Here is a 22,530-nt window from a genome sequence, read left to right on the forward strand (position 1 = left end):
TTTTGAGAGTCAGCACTGATGTCACCCATAGGGGGGGGAAAGGTTGACCTGTAATCAGTCACTGGTCCAACACACCTGGGGGAACACCAGGAGGGCAACAGTCAAGGTGTTGAGTTATATTTAGTGAAGACTTGGAAAAAGAGGGAATTGACTGATTCGTTGTTTTGGACTGTGTAAAAATGTGTATACTTTTTTTTTTTTTTTTTTTTAAACACACCTTTCTCATTCCTTCCTTTCCTTTCTATGACCTTCATCAGTGATTGCATATCTGAAAGCAGAGAGGGAAAGTTGCTGCCAGCAATGCCACGTCACCATAGATCATTATTCTTAATCATTCCACACAAGTCTTTAACTACAAAGCATTTGTGTGCTGAGAATGAACAGCAGTGCTTTACACAGATCCAACAGTTTGCAAAACCTTGAACAGTTTGAATTTATACGATTACTTTTCCAGCCTCGTCACCGGTGAAGGATCTTTGTCGTCCATGTCCTCTATGAACTCTCCGTTGCCCCATGAGAAACTTTCTGTCAAAGCAGCCGATGGGTTAAGTAAGAGAGTGCTGGTGTAAACTGACCGCAAGCAGTTTACAACACAATACGAGAGCAGAAATCTTCCTGCTGTGTGATATCTTGATGAGTTGAACACAAGATTGTTTTTACCTTTGCAGAGTTGCAATACAAAGACGGACACGCAACACTGTGTGGGCACAATATGCCAGCTGCCGGCTCGCAGTTATTATGCAAGAGGAAGTGTTTTATGATTCAGGACTGTGCTGCAGATCTTAGCAGTAGCCAACCGGGATGTAGCACAGAGCTTAAACTGCATCATCAAATTGAGAAATTCAATAAAGCGGCTATAAAGAGATAAAGGGATATAGATTCCAAGAGCAGAAAACAGGCGATATGTTGCACGTTTATTTAAAACCACTGGAACAGTATCAAAATGGATTACAACAAAAAAGCAGCAATACACATAAATAGACTGTACATCACCACACCTGGAAAACAGTGCAAATGTACAATGCAAACGATGCTGGATTTAAGACATTCACACAATTTCAAGTTTGTTTGTTTTGTCAGGATGATATATATATATATATATATATATATATATATATATATAAACTAGCACTAGCCTGACCACTCGTGTCAAGACCTGTGTCTTTCTGTAAACAGTTCCTGAAGCATAAGTTAAACAAGAGCAGCTACTCTGATATGAGACAATGTGTAATATTTGAAGTAAAGCCGGTAAAATGATTTATTCATGTGGATGGATATTTTCAACCAGTCAAAAATGAATAAATACAGTACGTGGTGAAAATCAGAATGACAGATTTGTAGAATCAAGATGAGAGCTTGATTAATATCTGTGCAATCAATTCGAAGACAAAAGGAGTCCTGGCCATGCCTCATTTCAAATGAAATACACTTTGTGATATTCACAGAAAAATGATAATACATTGTATCTCTATGCCTAGTTCTGTCAGGTATCCTAAACCATTCATGCCCGGTTTATGTGTAGTTAAAAAACAGGTAAAACCATGTGTCTTAAAGTCTGAACGCGTCAGCTTGTATTCAGACGTAAATACAGATATTGAGGGTTTATAAAAAAAAATAAAAAAAAAGGTCTTGAGTGCATGTGAAGACATGCAATGTGCTTACGTCAGAAAACCCGGAAACGTTTTCCCTTGAACTGCCCCGAGTCAGAGCTATACGTTCGAGTTAGATTACCTGCATCTTGTTGCAGGTGACTTTTTTTCACGGCTGGAGGATGTCCACCTTGATGAGAGAGTGGAGAAATGCAGGGCCAACTAAGACTACAAGTGACACAGGGTTGGACGGCTGGGGGTTGTGGTTATTGTCTATATCACGTTACAGAAGTCTGTGCTGAAGCCAAAAGGGGGGAAGAAAAAAAAAACGGAGAGCCACAATGCTTCGCATTGTTTAAGCCCCTACTCCTGCTGCTGCTGATCCTCGGCCATCTCTGTTGCCCTGACCCTGATCACAACCTCGGGGGATGATGTTACAGGAAGCCCGATGCTCCCGGGGAGATAGTGCTATTCCACGGTGACAACTCCCTCTTCACCTCCTCTTTGACTGGCTGCCTGAAGGAGGAAAGAGAATAGGGAGGGAAGGAGGGAGGGATGTGGGGTTTGAGATGAGGAGACGGTAAAGGACAGTCAGATTTGAACTTATCAATGAAAAGAAAATATTTTAAAGAAGCTCTATAAGGAACTCTGAGCAAAATTATGATTGAGGGGTTGCCCTTCACTCGGCGCTCAACATGGCTAGCAGCTAACAGTGCTAAGAGTATGAACTGTGGAAACAACAGCAACAGTGCTGACAGAGCTAACATTGTTTACCTGGACGGGGTGTTGTTGGTGATATGAGCACACTGCAGAGTGGTGGCCATTAGCTAGCCAGTGGGACACACAAACAGATATAAATCTGCTTGTAATATTCATTTGTGCTCGATGTGAGTGTTTTCCTCCCTTCAGCAGATGAATGTAAAAAAGGCCTTCATTCATCATTATTCACACAACATTATTTGAATTTTTCAATTCCTTTCATTAGTTTCATTTTGGCAGGAAGGTTTCCCGCAAACTACTGAATGTAAACGCGTGTCCTCATTCAACTTTACACAAGAAAAATAAAGGTTAAGATCTGTTATCATCTTGATACAACTTAAAATCCAAGATTTTGGTTCTCTTACATTCTTTCCTTCCTACTTGTGAGAAAAGAAAACCTGACTTCCTCATCACATTTTTTCACTCAGGCCCAGAGTGACAGTCCAAAGAGATACTGCAGCGCTTCCTCTACTTTCTCTAGTTGCACGGCAACATAACAAGCAACTGTCATCACGTGAAGTCAGCCTTGTCAACATGACTTGGGGAGGATAATGCCGTTTTCTTTTCTCCATCCTCTCAACATGGCGAGGCAGCTCCTCTCCTTGTTTGCGCTGGCTGAGTGGGTGGTCAGCTATGAAAATGCCTCCCCTATCTTCCTTCAGCCAAAGGAGCGTCTCTGTCAGTCACAACAGATGTGTTTACCAAAAGTGGGCCTAAAGGGGTTCCTGTCTCAGCATGTGGTGGGTCTCTCTGCAGCCAGACTCCACCAAACAGAGAACATTAGGCATAATAACCTCTGACAGTCAGCAGAAACTGCATTCAAGTGAAAATAAATTGAAAAGATTGTGTCTCACGAACAAAATTAAAAAAAACCTAGCAGGAAACATATCAATAAAAGCTAAAGATGCTCACAGTAAAAGTGTACTTATTTTGTTTGTCCTGTCATGTGCGCCTGCTTATTGCCCTTTAAGTGGAGCTACGATTAAATGACTTCCTTATAAGTCGATAGATGTCTGACACTTGCCAGACCTCATAAGTACAACACACACACAGGAGGATGTGGGGGGCTTGGACGAACCATTAGGCCCTATTACAGGCCGCATGGTAAGGGCACCCGCCGTAAGAGCCGGAGGTACTCGCTCATCAAATGCAGTTAAGATGCATGAGCGCATGGGGAGATGTTATCACCCAACTAAGAGTACCAGAGCAGCGGGTCAGGCCCTCTTCACTGCAGTGACTCAAGTTTGAAGTTTAAGATGTGGAGATAACAACAAATACATATGGGCTGAAAATATGAATGCCATACTTTGATTTCTTCCAACAGTCATATATGTACTGCCAACACAATAAATATGTTCATGCTGTAACTCTTGCTTCAGATGAATAATAAGATCCAAAGGCTATAGTTTTATCCTTTTTGGATGTTCTGTCCTCTCCTCCATCTAAAGGCAATTCGACCGGCCTTCTTCTTGTGAGAGCTGTTGTATTGGCCCCGGGCCATCTTCGCTGCTGTGGTAGCAGATTAACGATAGTGATGTACAGTATTTATGGTTTAGCGCCGCCTTTTTCCAGCACTTAATTTATAGAAGATCTAGTTTTCATTTTTTTTTATTCTTTTGTTATTATTTAAAAAAGAAAGAAAGCAACATAATAATACTCTTTAGTAGGATTGCAAAGGAGAAAGTCAAAAGGACAAGGAGGGCTGTAGAAGTCCAAAAACTCAGAGCCTGTTAAATGTAACTGGCTAAGGCAACTGTGAGTGCTATGAACAACAATTGTGAATGCATATGTGAACTACTTGTTTGATAACTGCCAACTGATGATTGAGTGTCATCACTGGCGAAACACTGGAAACACAGTTATGCAACAGCTTTGAGTAAAGGCAGATTTTGTTACAGAATTCCAGTTGAAACACAATGTGTATCTCAAGTTGTGAGCTTCAAGGGAACTGGAAATACAACTTGTCATCTTACAGTAAGTTCCACTTTTGTCTTGTTGTTATTGTAAGTCCGCTTTCATTCAGTTTGAAAGGAGCGGGAAAACTATTTCTCGGCTGTTAAATTGGTGAGACCGACAGAGACCGAGTTCAATTGTGACCGTGGAAGAGTTGTACTGTAATGGTAATATTGCATTTAGAGGACACTCACCTGCATCAATGAGATGAAGTACTTTTATTTGTCAGTTGTTGTTGTTGTTTAATGACCAGGATTATCCAAACGTAGCCAATTTCTTTGTGGCTAGTTTGCCAGTGAAATTCCCTGATTTATTGTATTATAATATTAGCATAGAAATATAAGGATTTTTTTATGTCTGTATTTTCTGTATTGTAAAGGTGTTTTACGTTTTGGGGGGATAACTGAAGCAGAAGCCAGAGCCAAAATTTTGCCAACACCGGCTGGTGGGCATGTGCTTACTTCCACTTTGTTTCCCCCTTCCTCCCGTGGAGCTGGCGGAGCCTGGCTGGCTGCTCTGCTGAGGCTCCGAGTTGCAAAACTGGGGTGCCAGAGCGGGGCCTCGAGCCCGGTGATCACCGACGCTCTGGCTGTCTGCTGCGTCGGGCGTACGGGGAATCTTGGGGTGGCTTGTAACTGCAGGGACATAATCGCTAATGATGACAAAGAAGAAATAAATCATCAGTTTTGCTTTGCACAGTAATCAACAAAAAAGATATTGTGGAAACAGACATTGTCAAATGAAAAATAGTCAAAATAAAACATAATAACATATTGTTTTCAATATTAAGGCTAGATTAAGCAAGACAGCCTCCTGAGAAATGACAAAAACTGTCCTTTGTTGATTTTATTTTTTTACAGACATTATTTCTCTTTTCATGTCAGCTACTACAGCTCTTTCTCACTTGCTTACGGTTAAAAGGATTATTCAGAGAGGTTATCCTTTTATCTATTGAGCTGCTCAGTAGCCGTGTGACACCACTGCCATGAACAGATCTCATTCCACAGAAGGTTTCATAGCATTGAAATCACGGCATTCCTGGGTACAACATCCACCTTGCACAAGCCTCTTGCCCTTGACACTCGATAGCGTCCATTTCACTTGTTTCAGTCGATAGCCTCCACTTATGGCGATATTGTGCCAGACTGGTTTATCGATACTCCCAAGATACCCAGTATGGACAGCTATCAGTAGGGTTATCCATACTGTACCGCCTTCATTAATATATGCATACATTGCAACTCTATATTATGCTTGGGAGTCAATATCATAAGTAAGGTGATGAAAATTAGAGGCAGGGTGTCTCTAGCTTTAAGGATCAGGCTAAATATTTCTGAAAGAACAAAACAAATCTCATAGTCATGAGTCCACTGTGTCTTCTTTCACTATGTATCCTTTCATGCAAATTACACAATATTTGGCAGCTACTTTATATCGGGTTATAAAATTGTTGTCTTTCGGAAAAAGGCCTCTGAAGTCTGAATGGAAAAAGGCCTGGCTGCCCCCCGAGGGGTTACCTTGAATAAGTTTGAAGCAGAGCTTTTCCCCGGAAAAAAAAGAAAATTGCCAAATTGCCGTGTTGCTAAGATTCTATTCACCGAAACATCAATGACTGTGTCGTGAATATAAAAGTCTTGTCTCCAAAACTGGGGTGAAATGAGGCTACTGAAGTCTGTATTGTAAAGGTGTTTTACGGTTTTATTTGGGGGGGTAACTGAAGCGGTTTCCTGGGAGTCATTATTCTTGGGGCGGAATTCAGGAGTCAAGTTCCTCTGGGATTTAAAGGAGAGGAGAAAGTGGGGAGGGTTGATTGAATGGGTCTCTTTGTGGGAACTGCTCGTTTAAATGCATGTCACAGACTCACAGACCAGCTTGGCGGTGCTGAGTCACAGATCGGTGCAGAACATTACTCTCTCCACAGACACACAAACACACACCTCAGGGTTTCACAGGAACCTCAGCTGACTCCCACTGTTTGTATTAGTTTGCATCATTCCTTTACAGTCCTACTGTGGCTCTCTTTTATGGTAGTTGCTACCAAACAACTGACTAAATGCACACACAAGCCGAAGACCTTTTATTGGTTTTATTGTGTTATTGTTGTATTCTTTCTATTCTTGTGCTTCTTTTGAAGTCACACACAGAGGTTTGTTACTCTTTTCTCTTTTCACTTACAAATAAACGTGTTTCCTATGTTGTATTTATCTTAAATCCATTAGTTTCTGTTATTTTCATCACCCACAGCTCACCCTGACTGAATTCAATGATTCTAACTGAGCAAATGACTCTCTGTAACAGAGAGAGAGAGAGATAAAATATGGCAGCACATAGGAATTGCTTGGATTGATTTCACACAGACCTCGCGCTCTAACCGTCAATAGGTTTGCCCACTCGCTTCTGTTGGACTGAGAATTTGCAAATACAACAGGCCTCTTTCAAGAGGGACTGTATATAAGGCCAGGGTACCATAAATGATCATCCACCTTCTTCAAGCCTGTTGGAACATGCTGTGGCTGGAGCACTTCCATAGATGTATTTTATATCCTATGTTGTGTCATAAAGAGGTAGCCAGAGCACAAACTGTTCATTGAACTGAAATGCACTGCTTGTAATGCATATGAAAAAGAACTTAAAAAATGGAATGAGACTCAAGTTGAAGACCTCTTGTTGTTGCAACCATTAAATTGCAGCAACATTCATGAGAACACACAGTTCCTCATTATGTATGCGTGTGTGTGAGTGTGTGTGCAGTTAACATATGTGTGTGTGGGTTTACCTGGCGGATTGTCCATTGTGTTCCTCCTGGGAACAACCTTTTCTGGCTCGCCCTTCGAATGGCCCGTCCAACTCGGACTCCTGGGACAACCGGCCGCACTCTGAGTCTGAGAGGACGGACATATTAGATCTTCAACACACTACTTTTGGAATTATAAATCAGAACTTAAATAAAACAACGTAACAGTGAGCACAACCTGATGCCACGCTGACGTTCGTTAATATAGAAAATCAAAATAGGTCTTGAGCCATTTGGTCTTTATCCCTTATGAGGAAATAGAAAGTGCTTCCTTGCCAAGTGGACACTGGGCAACACACCAAATAAATCCACATCAACCAAATTGCATTTTGTTACTCTACCGCTATCAATTGTATAAATGTATTGGCAAATGACATTTGGGAGGTAAATGACATCATCCACCCACCGATACTGTGGCGTAGGGAGTCAGCAGTGCTGGGGCGACTGCCGGAGCGTGTCGGAGGTCGGGAGTTGTATCGAGAAGGAGGCAGGCTTCCTTCCTCGCTCTTCTGTCTGCTAAGGGGGAATCCCCTGTGCCGGTTACCTTCATCCCCCTGGCCGTCGCATCGATAATCCCTACGCATTGACACAAACAATAAAGCTCAGGTATTGCATCATATTTGTAGTTTGTATCATTGTATTCATCTCACATCTTAAAACCTTTATCTTAATGGTTTTCCTGATCTTCATTGGTGCTATCTGTTTATGGTTGTACAGCTTTATATCTAAACATGATATATAATTCAGAGTTAGCAATACTGTTGGTTCTAGTTAGTAATAAAACCAGCACATCAATAACTTGCTGTGAGTTGATGCTCTGGGGCCAGGTCATGTGCAGTCCACCGTTCCCTTACAGCTGTCATATCCATTATTCTGAAATAACACTTTCCCTTCATCCCTTCACCCTGAATTACAGGTTGTTTGATTGAGAATGCTCTGCCTTTCAGTACAAAGCAGCTCCAGGTCCAATCTCCTCCTGCTGACTCATTATTTTACAGTACATGAACAATTCAGCAAGAGCAAAAAACGAAAGCTTATCTTGCCCCCTTGCAGTCCACCTGACACACACAGGCACCATGAATTAGCATGAGAGCAAGATGGAACTGCATTTTAGACAGTCTGATATTGAATTAGCATGAGAGCAAGATGGAACTGCATTTTAGACGGTCTGATATTGTCTGTGTGTGTGTGTAACTTACACTGCGTTGAAATGACGATGAGAACTTGGGGTGACTGGCCGTTGGAGGGGTTCATCAACGCTTGGTCGTGACAGAGGGGTTGACTTCCTCTTCACTTTTGCCATGTTGGTCATAATCTACACAACACAAACAACAACACTCCTCTAGCCATTTGCATTAAATATGCACAGGGCAGTACAAACTCAATATTTGCTTATGTGTAGCTGGCTCGTCCGCCTTATTCTAAACGGTTTACGTGTCTTCTAAAAAAACGTGTTTATTTAACCTTGCTGGTGAGGAGTGTACTAAGTGTATGTATTTTGTTCTTACTCCCAGGTACTCAGTAGTGAGCAGACTCTCCCCAGACAGTTCCCTGGGCTGTGGTTGGAGAACTTCCTCTATATCAAGGTCTGTCTCCATTAGATCTTCCTGCACAAGACAATGATAGCAAATCAGATAAAAATGACATCATTTGTGGTGAACGTAAAGGTGTGTTCAAGCTAAATCTGAAACATGATGGTCACAAAAGACTACTCGAGTATGCAGTAGCAGTATGCAATCAAGTAATGAAATGGCCACGGCTGATGTTGATGTTTCCTCCCACTACAAACAGATTATATAAAAGATTCTGAGGTATGTTGACTGCTGTGACTATGGTTCGTTTGCCTAATTTACTTTTTCACAATAACATTGATGTGAGTCTACGAACTAGATTGAACACGATGCTTGGCACCAAGTTACACGGTGCCAACAAGAGAGCAGTGTAGTCTGCACTTGTTGCGGGCATATATATCAGTTCCCCCTTATAGCCACGGTAAATGGATAGCAGCTACAAAACACCACATCTGAGTTCAGAGGAAGTGGAACAAGGGCACTCAAGGAATTCTTGTGCGACCACGAGGGGAATAGGGGGACACACATACTGCACACATTACACACACACACACACACACACACACACACACACACACACACACACACCTAGGAGACTCCAGCCACTTCCACTTAAACTTACTACCACATACCTTATCTTGATAACCCACTTTCCCACAGAAAGTTATTCTTACGGCTTTAGTATTTCTACTCTTTGAGTAGTTATCATTTAGGTTTCTTAGTCTGTGTTTCTTGATGATTAGGATTTGTTTTTATTTTGAATTGGCTATATTGTAAATGAGTTCCCTAACCCATTGTACTTCCGAGTTAAAATAAAGGTTGAATAATGCGTAGATTGGTATATAATATGATGGTGTAAAGCAATAACTTGTGCAACGGGTTGAGGGCAGGACTCACATTATTGTCGTCCTCATCTTCTTCATCATCCGACTCTGGACCCTCTTCATCAGCTGGGTGGAACACAGCCAGAACATAAGGATTAAACCAGTTAGTCAATTTTCCAAAAAAACAACAGCAGCAGGAGTCTTCTTTCCGAAGGCTTATATAATGTAAATGATGAAATGTAAAAACTACGGATTTTGACTTAAGAAACACATCAAGTATCTCAAAAAACAGGTAACTGATATTAACACATTATAAACCACTGACAACAGCCACGAGACTTTACATTTACATGTACAGTAGCTGTTCAATTACCTGTTATGTAAAGCACTTCCTAACATTAGATGTGGCAACCAGTGCATGACTACTGCCAGTAACACCAGATGCCCCAAACTCCAAATTAACACAATGTCCCTTCCAATAATTACATTATTTTATACATTATTTATTTAATTTACACATTCATAGGAAAGAATACATCAATTGTAACAATTTACTTCACTAACCTGAGTTTAGCTGTTTAATGATGAACTCAATCTGTCTGTTGAGGTCTGAGTTCTCCTCTTTGCTGTAGCAACGGAGAATCTCCTCCACACTCTGCACACATGTGAGGCAAACACACGTCACACCAACGTACAACAGAACTATACAGCTTAAACATAAACACAAGAGCTACTTCTCCAGTTAGCTTTAGATTCATAATCAGTTACTGAATGCTGAAAGGCAGTATACACTGCAGAGACAATTGGTTTAAGTGACATTTTTGTTCATTATAACATATCGTAATTGTGTTGATAATGACCACCAAAAATGATATTTGTTGGACAGGACGGGCTCAGCTACATCCACACTCTCCAGCCCACCAGCTCACCAATATTTGGGTACAATGACTGTGTCATATGACTGTGAACACCTGTCGTTTCCCCTCCAAACACTGGTTGTGGGGTGTCGTAAGGAGACAAATGCAGAGCAAAAAACAAACAAACTGGGTCTGTTTCCTCCAAGCAGGTGAAGACATTTCTGCTATCTCACCATCTCTTTGGCTTCCTGTCGCACAGAGGGAATACACAGGATACTGTACAGGGCTCCATTCACATATGGTCGAATCTGAGAGAACAAAGGGACACAGACACACACACACACACACACAGCCTCTGTCTTAATGATCTCAGGACAAATGGTAACAGCTTGTTTGAACACGCAGCAGTAAGGAAATGTGGATAAAAAGAGGAAAGAATGCTTATGCTGAGGATCCAAATACAAGTATATCTTTATAGACTCACAGTATGTCATGTATGATAATAATAATTGAGTTATTGGCCCTTTCCTGACGTTGAAAGAAGCTAGTGTTGTTTATGTTTTATAGACTTACCTAAAGTCATTGCTCAATTCTATTAAGACAGCGAAACTCTGTGGAAGGCATCATAAACATAGTTTTATGGCATCCTGGGTGTGTCTGCTTGGGTTACAGTGGTATATGAACAGATCAACTAGTGGTGAAGCTGTATTCATGCGTTATTGGGAATTCTGTTAGCTAATGAAGTGCTGTGTGTTGTCCACTTTGGCGTTTAGATTTAAGTTTAGCGCCGCAAACTAGCCAACTCTCTGTTGTGGTGTCGCGTTCTGAACGTGTGAGCATGATTTAATATGCTATGTATGCTGCCTCCATGTTTTTCAGCCTCTATGAGTGTGTTCTGCGTGCACATTACATGTACTGTGTATTTAATATCTGTGTGCAAGTGTTGATGGATGTGTGTATCACCTCGTGGTTCTCATGTCCAAGGACGTCAGTTAGAACCTTTAGCACATGCCTGCCGTTCTCTGCACACTTCCTTTTTCCTGTACAAAGACAGCCATCCAACACACACACACACACACACAGACACACACACACACACACACACACACACACACACACACACACACACAAAATGAAAGATAGGATGATATTTCATTCAGATTAATAAATTAATGATTCCCTCCAACCCGATCCTTTTTTCCTTTGCATTTTATCTTTCTGTGTGTAAGATAATAACTCCACTGATAAATCAAATGCAGTACAGTGTTGCACTGAGGCCCTCTATAAAAAGCAGGCCCCTCGGGCAACTGAGACCAAATAGAAGGAAGTACTGAGAAAGAGGGAGAGTATCTTTGTTGTATGTGCATTAACCTGAACAAAGATACACACTAGATATGGTGTGAGAGGGTGAACCGGTAAGCACTGTGTTCAGAAGAAGCTGTAAAAGCTAAAAGCCCGTCCTGTGGCCATAATAAAATAATCCGACAGGAACAAAGTTAGACAGATATTCTATGTGGCTTTGAAAGACATAACATTGACATTAAAGAAACCCTAGATACCGCATCGCAAGGCCAGCTAGATATACAAAATAAAACTATTGCACAACACCCCTTATTGCCTTCATCAGGGACAAAAATGCGTGGAACAAAGCAAAGTCATCTTACATACAGTAAATTTAATGAATTTTGAAAAATGCTATTAAATGATTTAGTCTAAAAACAGACATACTGTCTAGTATTTTGGACATGATCTAATTGAATGTATAAGCAAAATATCCAGCCGAATCTCAAAAGGTTTGGGGTATTATATAATTATTCAACTGTGTCTCTGTTCTGTATCTACCTGTGCATTGCCTTTACCTTTCGTTCGCAGACACAGGTTCATGAGCAGAGCAGCAGAATACTCCAGGGTGTAGTCACTCAGGCAGTCTGAGTCCTGCAGCTCATCCACCAGCCAGCCAATCAGATCGGCTGCTATCATGGCAGTCTGCTGGCTCCTCCTACCAAGAAATGATGATAAATTAAGGATTAAATGCAACTTGAACTGAAATATTTGTGTTGGGCCGCAGGTCGAATTCACCCAGGCCACTGCGGTAAGCACATGGGTGCCCACTCTACCAAGTAAGGTACCGGGGCACACCACTGTTAAGTTCCTTGCACATGTTAATGTATGTTTATTATGATTTTAGGCCATCTAAAAGTTGAAATCCCCGTTTTTGAAAATTGTGTGATGTGTGATCATGTCACACAACATTTTTTTTACCTGAGGCTGAGCTTCTGCAGGGCAACTAGCACATTCTCTCTCGTCAGGGAGTCTTTTTCCTCCGTCCTGAGTGCCTCTGTCAGAAGTTTCAGAAGAATGGGGATTTGGGAGAGGTAAACCCGACCTGTAAGCATTTACACAACATGAAATTAAGATCAAAAGGCAAGAAATTGTCTTCTTTAAAAGCCTCGCTGGACCACATAGAAATACACCAGTTTTATCTAAGTTACATGTAGCGGCTTCAGCAATGAAAAGCCCCAAATATCACAATTTATTTTAGGTGTAACTGTGAATGAGGACAACACAGTACAATAGAATTATCTCAACAAAAGCAGAGCTGACTGGACTCAGCTATGATGGGTAAACCTGATGCAATTACATTTCTACCATCTTAACAACTTACTGGTGTCACATTGCATGTTTTCTGAGTATATTCAAGTCCCTAAAACTTCAGACTGCCAAAGAGATATTTTAACCACTTTTCCTTGTTATTCAGACTGACTGTTAACTACCCAATCTCTTAGAAAACAATCAAACCACAACCACTTCCTACATAATAAAAGTAATTTGTGTCAGCATAAATATACAACAGCGTCTGTTTACAACAGTTGCTGCTACGGGGGATCATTAGCGGTTTGAAACCCAAATGGAAAGCCAGTGAGGTCTTCCGTGAATCTATGTCTCCAAATGCATCCAGTCAGACGATGACTCATGTTGCAAAGAAGTAATGATGCTTCAGCACTTACCCTCTGCCAGGGAAGCGAATGCATTGATGAGACGAGCCATGTATTGGCGGACCGTCTCGTTCTTCGATCTCATTAAATGAAGCAACATTTTCTATGAAAACACAAAATGTAGGATAGTTTAGAATTATATCTACTGCTGCCAGGTAAAATCAATAATCATAAACTTCTGAGCAGGCCTAACAGGTGTGGCAGATAATGTTATCTCAGCAGCTGCTGAGATTTCAAGATTTTAAAAAGAGCAATCAGTCCTGTTTTTGTTCGTAACAAAGCATAATTTAGCCACTCTACAAAGGCACACCCTGGTTAAAATGACAGTCCTTCTCATCTCAGACTATGGTGATGTAATCTTCTCCAGCAACACTGTTCTTTTATATATTGTACATATTGTGATGTTGTCATTTTTGTACGAGACTGTTTGAGATGTATCTATGTTTTATTTTGTCTTGTATCTACTTGCCTACTGTTCCTGCCTTTTTGGCCAGGTCATCATTGTAAACCTGAACTGGTGGTCAATCGACTTATCTGGTTAAATAAAAGGAAAATTATGGAACTGGTCCGATCAAACCGAATGGGGCATGATATTAGTCTCACCGCTGAGCCGAAACCTGACCAGTGTACTGGGAAAACTTGCCCAATTAATGCTTTTGGCCATCGTCAAACAAAGAACATTCATGCATGTTATTTGATTACAAGAAATTGACACCCTTCCACTGTTATTGTGGCTCTGAGTAAATGACTCAAGTGTCATTTATGGGTGGCTTGGAGCACCGTGGTAAGTACATAAACAAAGAGCTCAGGTATGAGATGAGGATCACTTACTCTTCTGTAAAGGGACTGTCTTCAACATGGCGCCCCTACGACTAATGGCTAGGCGAAAGAAATGTGAAAAGAAATAAAATCTGTGTTTCCTGCTCCGGCCTTTTGTTTAAAAAGAGGAGAATGAGGCTGGGAACATGGCAAGTGTTCAGTCAGATTAAAATCAAATGACATAGATAGCTCATATTGTGGGAAGGCAGGTGCAAAATTTGATTAATTCTCAAGACATTGATGAAGAGTTACTCGATAAATAGCATAGATGTCCAATCAATTTGTCCTATCCATCCTGGGTTCATCAAGACATTGTTAGTACCCACAATATTTTAAAATGGAGGGAAACTGTTGTCAAAGCAATTATTTATTTGATTATTGATTTTTTTGGTGCTCACATCTGATATCTGTCGACGATCATTTTAAAGGGTTTTACTGAAATAAAATGGTAAAAGTTTTTTGAAATCAATGGAAAGAGTGTGTCCTTGCCATCTACAGGGAATGCAAAAGTTAAAAGGAGTAACATAACGTTTATAAAAAACAAATATCCCAGAAGCATCCAGACATCTGAAATGCTCCAGTTTGTCTATACTGTTTATGCTCTTCACACAATTCAATTATAAGTCAATGGCAAGTGGGAAACAAATCTGTGTGCACCCAGCCAGGGGGCCAATTCACCAACTCAGGGCCTCCTGAAATCAGAGCCTGGGGATTAATTAGGTCGTGAGGCTAATGGACAAGAAGTTATGTTTTCTTTTGGCTCTGATGGTTGCATGAAATATAGGTTGGAAAAACAAGATCACTGTCATTTCAGTTCACATCGGTAGAGATGTCTACCACAGTAATTGCTTTATAGTGTTTAAACATGCCACAATAAGATTGCATTAAAAAGCTGTAGTCCAATAATCTCACCTGTTTTGTGCTGTAGCGCTCCATCAGATCGTTACTGATAAAGGCCTGAAGTATTGTGTCTCTTTGTTCCCCAGGGAGTGAGCGAGTCAGTCTCTGAAATAACGTGAGAAACAGACCCACCAATGAAGACTCAAAGGAGTAGCCATGCAAAGTGAATATGATTGGAGCTCATTAGCTGCTCATTAGGTCTTATTTTTCTCTCCTGCTCAGTAGAACCGTAGAGGTGGATTAGGCTGCTATGGCTTTGTGTGAAAGCATTCCGTTTGTTGAAACAGGAATATACTGTAAATAAGAATATGAATACGCACCCAGCGCAGCGCCTGAAGCAGCAGGGCCTTGAGTCTGTCTGAGCCTTCGACCAGGTCTTTCTTCAGCTTCTCATAGTCCAGTGAGGGCAGCATTGGCACCTCCTTGGATTTCCTGGATGTTAACAAAAAAAGACGAGTCAGCCATATTTGTAACATGGCGCTTTTCAAACTAAACAAATTTGAATCAAATGTAAGTTACTGTAACTTACTGCGGCGCAATGGATGCTCGTAGCATTGAGGAGGCCTATGAGCGGGAGCAACATTGAGAAGAGAAGACACAGAGGAGCAGAGCATATTTTAGAATTCATCACATTCTTACCTTAAAGTGTGGAAAACACTAATCCATGCGGCTGTTCATCTGTCTTATCATCCGTACTATCTGGTCCCCCTACTCACCCAGTGTTATCCTTCGAAAACATTCAAGTCAGCTACAGTCTAAATAAGTCATTAGTGGGGTTCTTTTTGGACATGCATACATCATGCTTGTGGTACATGCTGAATCCCCACACATACAGGTGTGATGTTTGGCACCATCGCCCATGCAGTCAGTGTCAACTGGGAAAAGATAATTCAGCAATTAAAAAGTACCAGAGAGGGCAAGTTAGTGTGAAACAGCCATCCCATTTGTTGCACCTCTGTGTACTTGTACTGTAGGCCTATGTGTTGTTGTTCTAGAGAAAAGGAAATGGAGACTACTGAACAGAGTAATATATCATTGTGGTGAGGGTGTTAGGAAGAAGGTTGAAAGAGCTGATTATAAGTGTTTTTTTTTACTATTGGATGAGGATTTTGAGCCCTGAAATCTAATCTGAATCCTGGGTGGTTAGGCCTATGTTAGCAGTGTTAGGTCAGCTGATCTGTGATGTATCAGGGGGTCTGGTCATATTTTTGTTTTGGTGTGCAGCGGGAAATGTGTAAGCGGAGGAGAACATTGCTACTTGGGTTCCTTCCCAAATTTCTTTCTCTGTAGAAATTTCAGTCGACCTGAAGAATGCTGAAGGGGGACATGTTTCCCTGAGACATTAAACACCGGTGTGTCTGGACCCTAGGGGGCCGGATTAATAGATGTATATCAATGAAAAGAATATTCTCCATTGCTGTCTATTAACAAGAAAGCCACACACCTATGTTGAATGTAGAAATAGTGGCATCAAACAAAATGATTTTCAGAGGCAGGAGGTAAAACTATATCAAGGCATTTCTACATTTAAAAAAAACAAACATGAATTTCCAGGCCACCTACCTGTATGCTCATATTTCAGCTAATCATCTACACAAAGAAAAAGCTTGACCTGAATTCTCTGACAAGGCACAGCTTACAGAAGCTATGCCTTTACTCTCTTCTCCTCTTTAGCACATCTTCTCACCATTAACTCTTTTATGACCGTGGGGACAGCTGAAGGCCATCTATTGTTGACGTTACTGTCCAAGTAGACTGCTCTGCCTTCCCCTGGCAGCAAGATAAACCAGAGCGGAGTAGCAAATAAAGATCTGTGAAAAGCCCTCACAATATTATGAGGACATAAAAAGTCTCATAATTATGGTCAATTATGGTGTTATGTGGCAATAAACGGAACATTTGCTTGCTCATGTGAGGGCAAATTAAGGACTATCAGCTTTCATGAAATTAACATTAAGCACTAATTCAATGCTGTTAGATTTGACTAATTTCCAACAGTTAAAGGCTTGGCCTGACATTCCATGGAAGTTATCTAAATAAGTATTATTATTGAATTTATTTCATCATGTGTGTGCTTACTATTGATTATGTTAAGAACCATCACAATTACATTACGCGTTCTGGTTGTCTTGCTGCAAACTGTTTGACAGCCTGAGCGTTTACATCAAAGCGCCTTGTGTTGTCCAGTCACTATGTCTGTCTAAACTGTTTTAAAATCTATTTAAAATTATTATTATTACTATTAACAAATGATGTGGGGACAAAACTGAAACTGACCACATTTACCTTTAAAAAAAGAAGACAGACATCCAATAGGGAGAGTTGAGAGGAAGAACAAAATCAATTCAAAGATGAGGTACGCTCGGTCAGTGACCTGACAAAAGAAGTAAATCTTACAACAAACGAGACCTAATATGACTTAAAACTAGAATAATCGAATAGGAACCAAAGGAAAATAACAGGGATTATAGACTGTGTACTAAGTCAGGCCAAGAACTGTATACAAGTAAAGGAAGGGGAGGCAGACACGAGGAGAACGGGAGGAGGAGGAAAAAGAAGAGACACGGCGAGGCATAAGCAAGATGAGAAGTGGGGACCTGAGCGATGACAGGAAGTAAAGATGAAAACATATGAAACTTACATAGCCATCATCATAGGGACTCATAGAGTAATATCCCTTTGTGGACAAAAGCACAACACACGGAAAAAACACAAACACACAGAAAGAAGTTGTTCAGTTCAAAACAGAAAGAAACAAGATTTCACAAACCGTAGCTCAACACCACAATGAAGGCCACTGACAGTAAGCGGGATTGTCATGGTTGTGGTAGTGTGGACAGTTTTTTGATTATCTGTCCAATAGAGTTACACTGCAACAGCTATCAAACCATGATATGAAAATGATATTTTACTATTTGCTTTTAATATTACTCCTCTAACGTTGGCATGCAATCAATCATGTGTATAGTATCCATTCTAACACCTTTCATCAAAAGCTGAATTTCAAAAGTGGTTGATCAAATTTGTGACGTAAGGCCCTGACAGCACTTCCCTCTGCCAGTGTTTAGGCCTTGTGTGTTGTTGCTGTCCTTCCAGTGACAGTGGGAAGGAGAAAGAGGGAGAAGAGAGGTGTCTGTGTGCTCTCACTCACAGTGCCAGGTCTGGTGAAGTCAGCGCTCTGCACCACACTCTGCCTCATCTGGCTGCTGAACAGGCGAACACACACAGTCTGCAGGTACTCAGGAGAGATCTGCAAAAACACAGCAGGCCCCTTGAGCTTTAAGATACCGTTTGTGGGTAGAGGGAGGGCAGTGTTGCTATTTCTGGCTCCCAGTTTAACAGCTTTGTTGTCACCTGGTAGCTAAGAGCATACTTGTGCATATTAGGACCGTTTTAAAACGTTGCTATGTATGTTTGTTATCTTAAGTGTTTGCATATACAACTGTGAACAGCCTGATTACATTTTGTAGGTCTGTCTAGTTATGTGTGCACCACATGTGCGCATGTGTGTTGGTCTCTTTCTGTGTGTAGCTCGTGCCCCACAGTCAAGCCGACCTACCATTTTTCCACTGACGGTGGCCTCCAATGAGTCCACCAGCTCAGCAGTGATGCCAATCAGGTTGTGATAGTCTGCCTGCATCTTGTTGAACTTCCGCACGTAGCTAGTGATGCGCCGGTCCGATTCAACTAGTTGGAGATGTAACTGCTGCATGGCCTCTGTGCAGTCACGCAAACACACACAGGAGGAAGTTGCAGAATGTAAACACAAACAAATATGCAACATTCATATCATGAGTGACATTCTCTGTGTAAATTAAGGTCAAAATGTTAAATGTGTCATCTGAGAATTTAAATTAAAAAATGAATGGATGGTTGTTTATCATCTTTTCACATTTTGTCTGCCAGTCAACACTTCAGATGTTGGTTCGATCTTTGTGTAATTATTCATCTTTACCAACCTCAAATAATATGCCTTCATCAGTTCTGTTTTTGGCTTGAGAAAGACTTTTTAAATCTTTATCTGGAATATTTGTCCACCAAGCAGTAAGCAGGCGTGGTCTTAAGATTTCACGGTAAGGGAAGCCTTTGTTACCAGAGACACCATACAAGTTCTCCGTGTTATCATATGACAGATAGAATATAATATAAAAGAACAGATTAAATAAATTGCAATACACTGCAAAAGGTAGATGACCTGAGAGGGATATTTACCTTTAGTACTCCTTCCTCCCTCCTTCTGCATGCTTCCTGTTAAAGACTATGCACTAGCACTCAATTGAACACAAGTCAAACATTTCTACTGTATTTGTTTCCTTATCCAAAGATATATAAGACACAATGTGTAGCTTAAGTTTGACTGGACATAAAACAAGCACACAATATGTCCTACATCCTGTTTGAACGTAAGCATATTTGTCATAAAAAAAACAATATTTACTTAAGATTTAGCTCAAATAAATAAGATTCAATAAAGAATCAACTCTAGTTTGTTTTAATGGGAGGGATAGATCTTTTTCAAAAAAGGACAATGGGCCAACACCCTAGTGTGGGCAAACACAGGGGCCATTAAGTACATTTACATGCACGTAAGCATGTAAAGTTTACATGCACACACTAGTCATGTGTGCACTCTACTAACAGTGACTTCTCATTTGTGAGTATGTTGTCTCAGCTGTCAAAATTGCTGCCTGGTGAAGTGTTTAAATATAAAAAAAAGATTATACATGTTAGATAACCTCGCTCCCTTATTTTTTAATTATGTACAAAAAGACAGATTTTCTTTGGTCAGCTCTTGAGATGATAGTCGCATTATTAATCTGTATGCTTTGATCGTTGGCCAGTAGGGATAGGGGTTTATTTTCATGGTTTAGTTTTCATGCGTAAGCATGAAAACTAAACCATTTTGAAGGAGTGAGGGTGAGTTAGTGTCTGCCATACTCAAACAGCCATTTATAAATGCAAATCAAACAGCATTTCTTTGCAGCATATGAATCAACCAGGTCAGTCTGAATGTTAATTCATTCTTTAGTCACTTTAGGATTTTATCTGATATTGAAATGTGCAGTTCAGCCAGAAGAGGGAATGACAACCGCTCTGTATTTGGCCTGTGTGAAATTTCTAAAATGTTCCCCTCTAGATCTTGTATTTTTTTTTTTTATAATGACAGCAATGACATGTGAGCGAGTCACAATAGAGGATACATATAAATTCAGCAGCCTTGGGGTGTTGGACTGCTTCAGGGTCACTGACAGAAACGGCTCCAGCTTATCCTTCAACTGTGGTATCCAGGAATTCTACATATAAAGAGTGTAGGGTGGGAGAAGATATGGTTATGTTCATTCTTTTGTATTATTTTTCGTTGCGGTAAGGACTTCGTAAATTGCCTCATGATTATTATGAAGCTGGCACTGAGTAATAATGTTGCATATGTAATTACTAGTTGACAACCAACGAGGTAATGTTCCATAATTAGCTGTGCACCTGGAAAAGATCTTTGAAGGAGGGGTGGACGGTAGGGTTGGGAACGAAGGGCAAGGCATAGTAAGGCAGGAACTCTGAGGTCTGGCTCAGCGCTGCTCCCCGAGTCTCCAGGTACTGCTTGAAGTGGGAAATCCTCTCCTCAAACTCAGCTTGGTCCTGGAGAAAGATTCAGGTTTTCAAATGAACTGATTTATTTCAAGTTAATTACGAAATGTCAATGTTAACATTATTTAAAACATGTCCTCATTTCCTGCAAAGACCTACACAGTGACAAGCATGTTATAGAAGTTAGAAACATTGTTGATAGCCCACTGAGAACAAGCCTGTAGCACAGCTTAGTGGACATTTTGAAAAAGAGCACATAATGATATTCAGCTGTGGGGTTGTGATATAGTTTGATTTAGTTTGAAGATAATTGAAACTGAGTAATGCTCTTGTTATAGAAGAAAATGAAAAAAATGGATCCACATACGTGTCTACCAGGGTGCCTCCTCAGTGGGTAGATAGTGAAGTGGATGTGAAGGTAAAACTCCAGGCTCTGGGCCTCGGTGTCTGTGTCTTTTATCTCAGAGGGAATATTCTCTGTCCACAGTTCAAAGAACACTTTGTGATCTCCATCATCAAAAGAGCTAAGAAGGTCTTTCTAGAAAAGTCAGAGTTAGAGAAGAAAGTGTTGGGGAAAATTACATCAGCAAGAACAATATGCTACTTTTTAATGGTCATTTTATACACATATCACACCATGATAACTGATAAATACATGATAACACAAATAAAAAATGGACAGTTGCCACCTCCATAAATGATCAACAAACTTGAAGCAACAGCAGATTCAAATAACTGTGGAATTTACCTGAATGCCACGAGTCTTTGAGTCTCTAGTTTTTCCTTGAGGCTTTGAGACGAGCTTGCCTTTGTTTTTGCACTCCTTGTCCAAACTGTTCACAGTCTCTTCAAATTCATAAAACTTAAGGTACTACAAATGACAGAAACAAGCACAAGTGGCATTAATTCCATCGTAACCAGTGCAGAAGTAAGTACTATTTTAGGTCATCCACAGGGGGTGGGCAAAACTGCACCTAAGCCATTTAATGGTAGTGGAAACTCTGTTCTATGCATATTGTATTCTTTTCCAAATATACACTACAGTTGAAAGTAATGAAATATAGACAGTAGCCTAAAGTAGTTAACATTATTTGAGCCTATCAATAGCAGTAGAGCAACAGCTTGTCCTGGGGTAATCTTTTATGTATTTATATTGGTATCAATATATTGAGGGGGCATTTTGAGAATATATACATAATATAATTCCTGTTTTGGCTGATTCAGTTTCTTATTGCTCTGTGTGCATTCTCAAAATCGTAATTTGTTACCTCCTTGATCATCCCAAGAAGGTCGGCTTCTGTTGCCAAGATGTCCCCCATCTTGGCTGCCTCCCTGGAACTCATGTGAGTGACCAAAACCTTGAAAACACCTACTGACAGCAAAGACGTCTGCACTCATTAAATAACGCATGCACTTCCATCAAGCACTCTGCAGAGCCTGTGAGGACAGGACAATGCATGGCACTATTAAATAGTCATATAAGTGTAGCACCCAAAAAACGTAATCAAAGCTATTTAATTTAATGTTAGCTAACTAAGTCAACTTCACGACAACATCAACGTTTGCAAAAAAATGTGGCAAGCTAGCTAGTTAAGCTACGTTACTAGCAGAGAAGCTAATCAGTTAACGTTATCTGACGATAAGAGCAAACATAACATCATTCTCACCCTTTTCACACATTCGTGAATATAGGCTATTGTCGCTTTCAATGTGTTCGTCCGCAACTAAATCTTTTATAATCCATTTTTGACAAGGCTTATGGGCTTCACTTACAATATTAGTCAGCTAGCCATTAGCTAGCAACCATACACAAATAGGACGCTAAAACACCTAGCAACCAAAGAGTTGGGAAATGCAGGCTGGAAAGTAGAGGCAAATGTCG

At 40.6% G+C, this 22,530-nt stretch overlaps 1 protein-coding gene across 5 annotated transcripts; it reads right to left on the reverse strand.

The window, feature by feature from the left end:
• Positions 1-1,126: 1,126 nt before the first annotated feature.
• armc9 (armadillo repeat containing 9) lies at positions 1,127-22,495 on the reverse strand. 5 transcript variants are annotated; one of them, XM_031859589.1, is made up of 26 exons: positions 22,316-22,495; positions 21,917-21,980; positions 21,397-21,519; positions 21,016-21,186; positions 20,544-20,699; positions 20,264-20,356; positions 19,275-19,299; positions 18,622-18,779; positions 18,214-18,312; positions 17,704-17,739; positions 15,592-15,626; positions 15,383-15,494; positions 15,075-15,167; positions 13,356-13,446; positions 12,610-12,733; positions 12,207-12,346; positions 11,311-11,387; positions 10,581-10,655; positions 10,055-10,145; positions 9,564-9,616; positions 8,604-8,702; positions 8,295-8,410; positions 7,502-7,671; positions 7,078-7,183; positions 4,763-4,953; positions 1,127-2,105 (listed from the first exon to the last, which is right to left on the reverse strand). In XM_031859589.1, exons 2-26 carry the CDS (start codon positions 21,965-21,967, stop codon positions 2,083-2,085), a joined length of 2,508 nt encoding a protein of 835 aa, XP_031715449.1. In that variant the 5' UTR covers positions 21,968-21,980; positions 22,316-22,495; the 3' UTR covers positions 1,127-2,082. The 5 variants fall into 5 exon arrangements, with proteins under 5 accessions (XP_031715449.1, XP_031715446.1, XP_031715447.1 ...); XM_031859586.1 differs by having other exon boundaries at positions 21,917-22,017; XM_031859587.1 differs by lacking the exon at positions 17,704-17,739 and having other exon boundaries at positions 21,917-22,017.
• Between the last annotated feature and the right edge of the window lie 35 nt (positions 22,496-22,530).

The sequence above is a fragment of the Anarrhichthys ocellatus genome, unplaced genomic scaffold, assembly GCF_004355925.1.
Source record: "Anarrhichthys ocellatus isolate YVR2014 unplaced genomic scaffold, GSC_Weel_1.0 scaffold22, whole genome shotgun sequence".
Lineage (NCBI taxonomy): Eukaryota > Metazoa > Chordata > Actinopteri > Perciformes > Anarhichadidae > Anarrhichthys > Anarrhichthys ocellatus.

What these genes read in the sequence shown, in the direction of transcription:
- armc9 (XM_031859586.1), bottom strand. An exon ending in CATTAAACAGCTAAACTCAG is followed by an intron (nt 9,617 to 10,054) that starts GTTAGTGAAGTA and finishes TGTTCCACCCAG; the next exon opens with CTGATGAAGAGGGTCCAGAG. An exon ending in TCACTACTGAGTACCTGGGA is followed by an intron (nt 8,411 to 8,603) that starts GTAAGAACAAAA and finishes TGTGTTGTGTAG; the next exon opens with ATTATGACCAACATGGCAAA.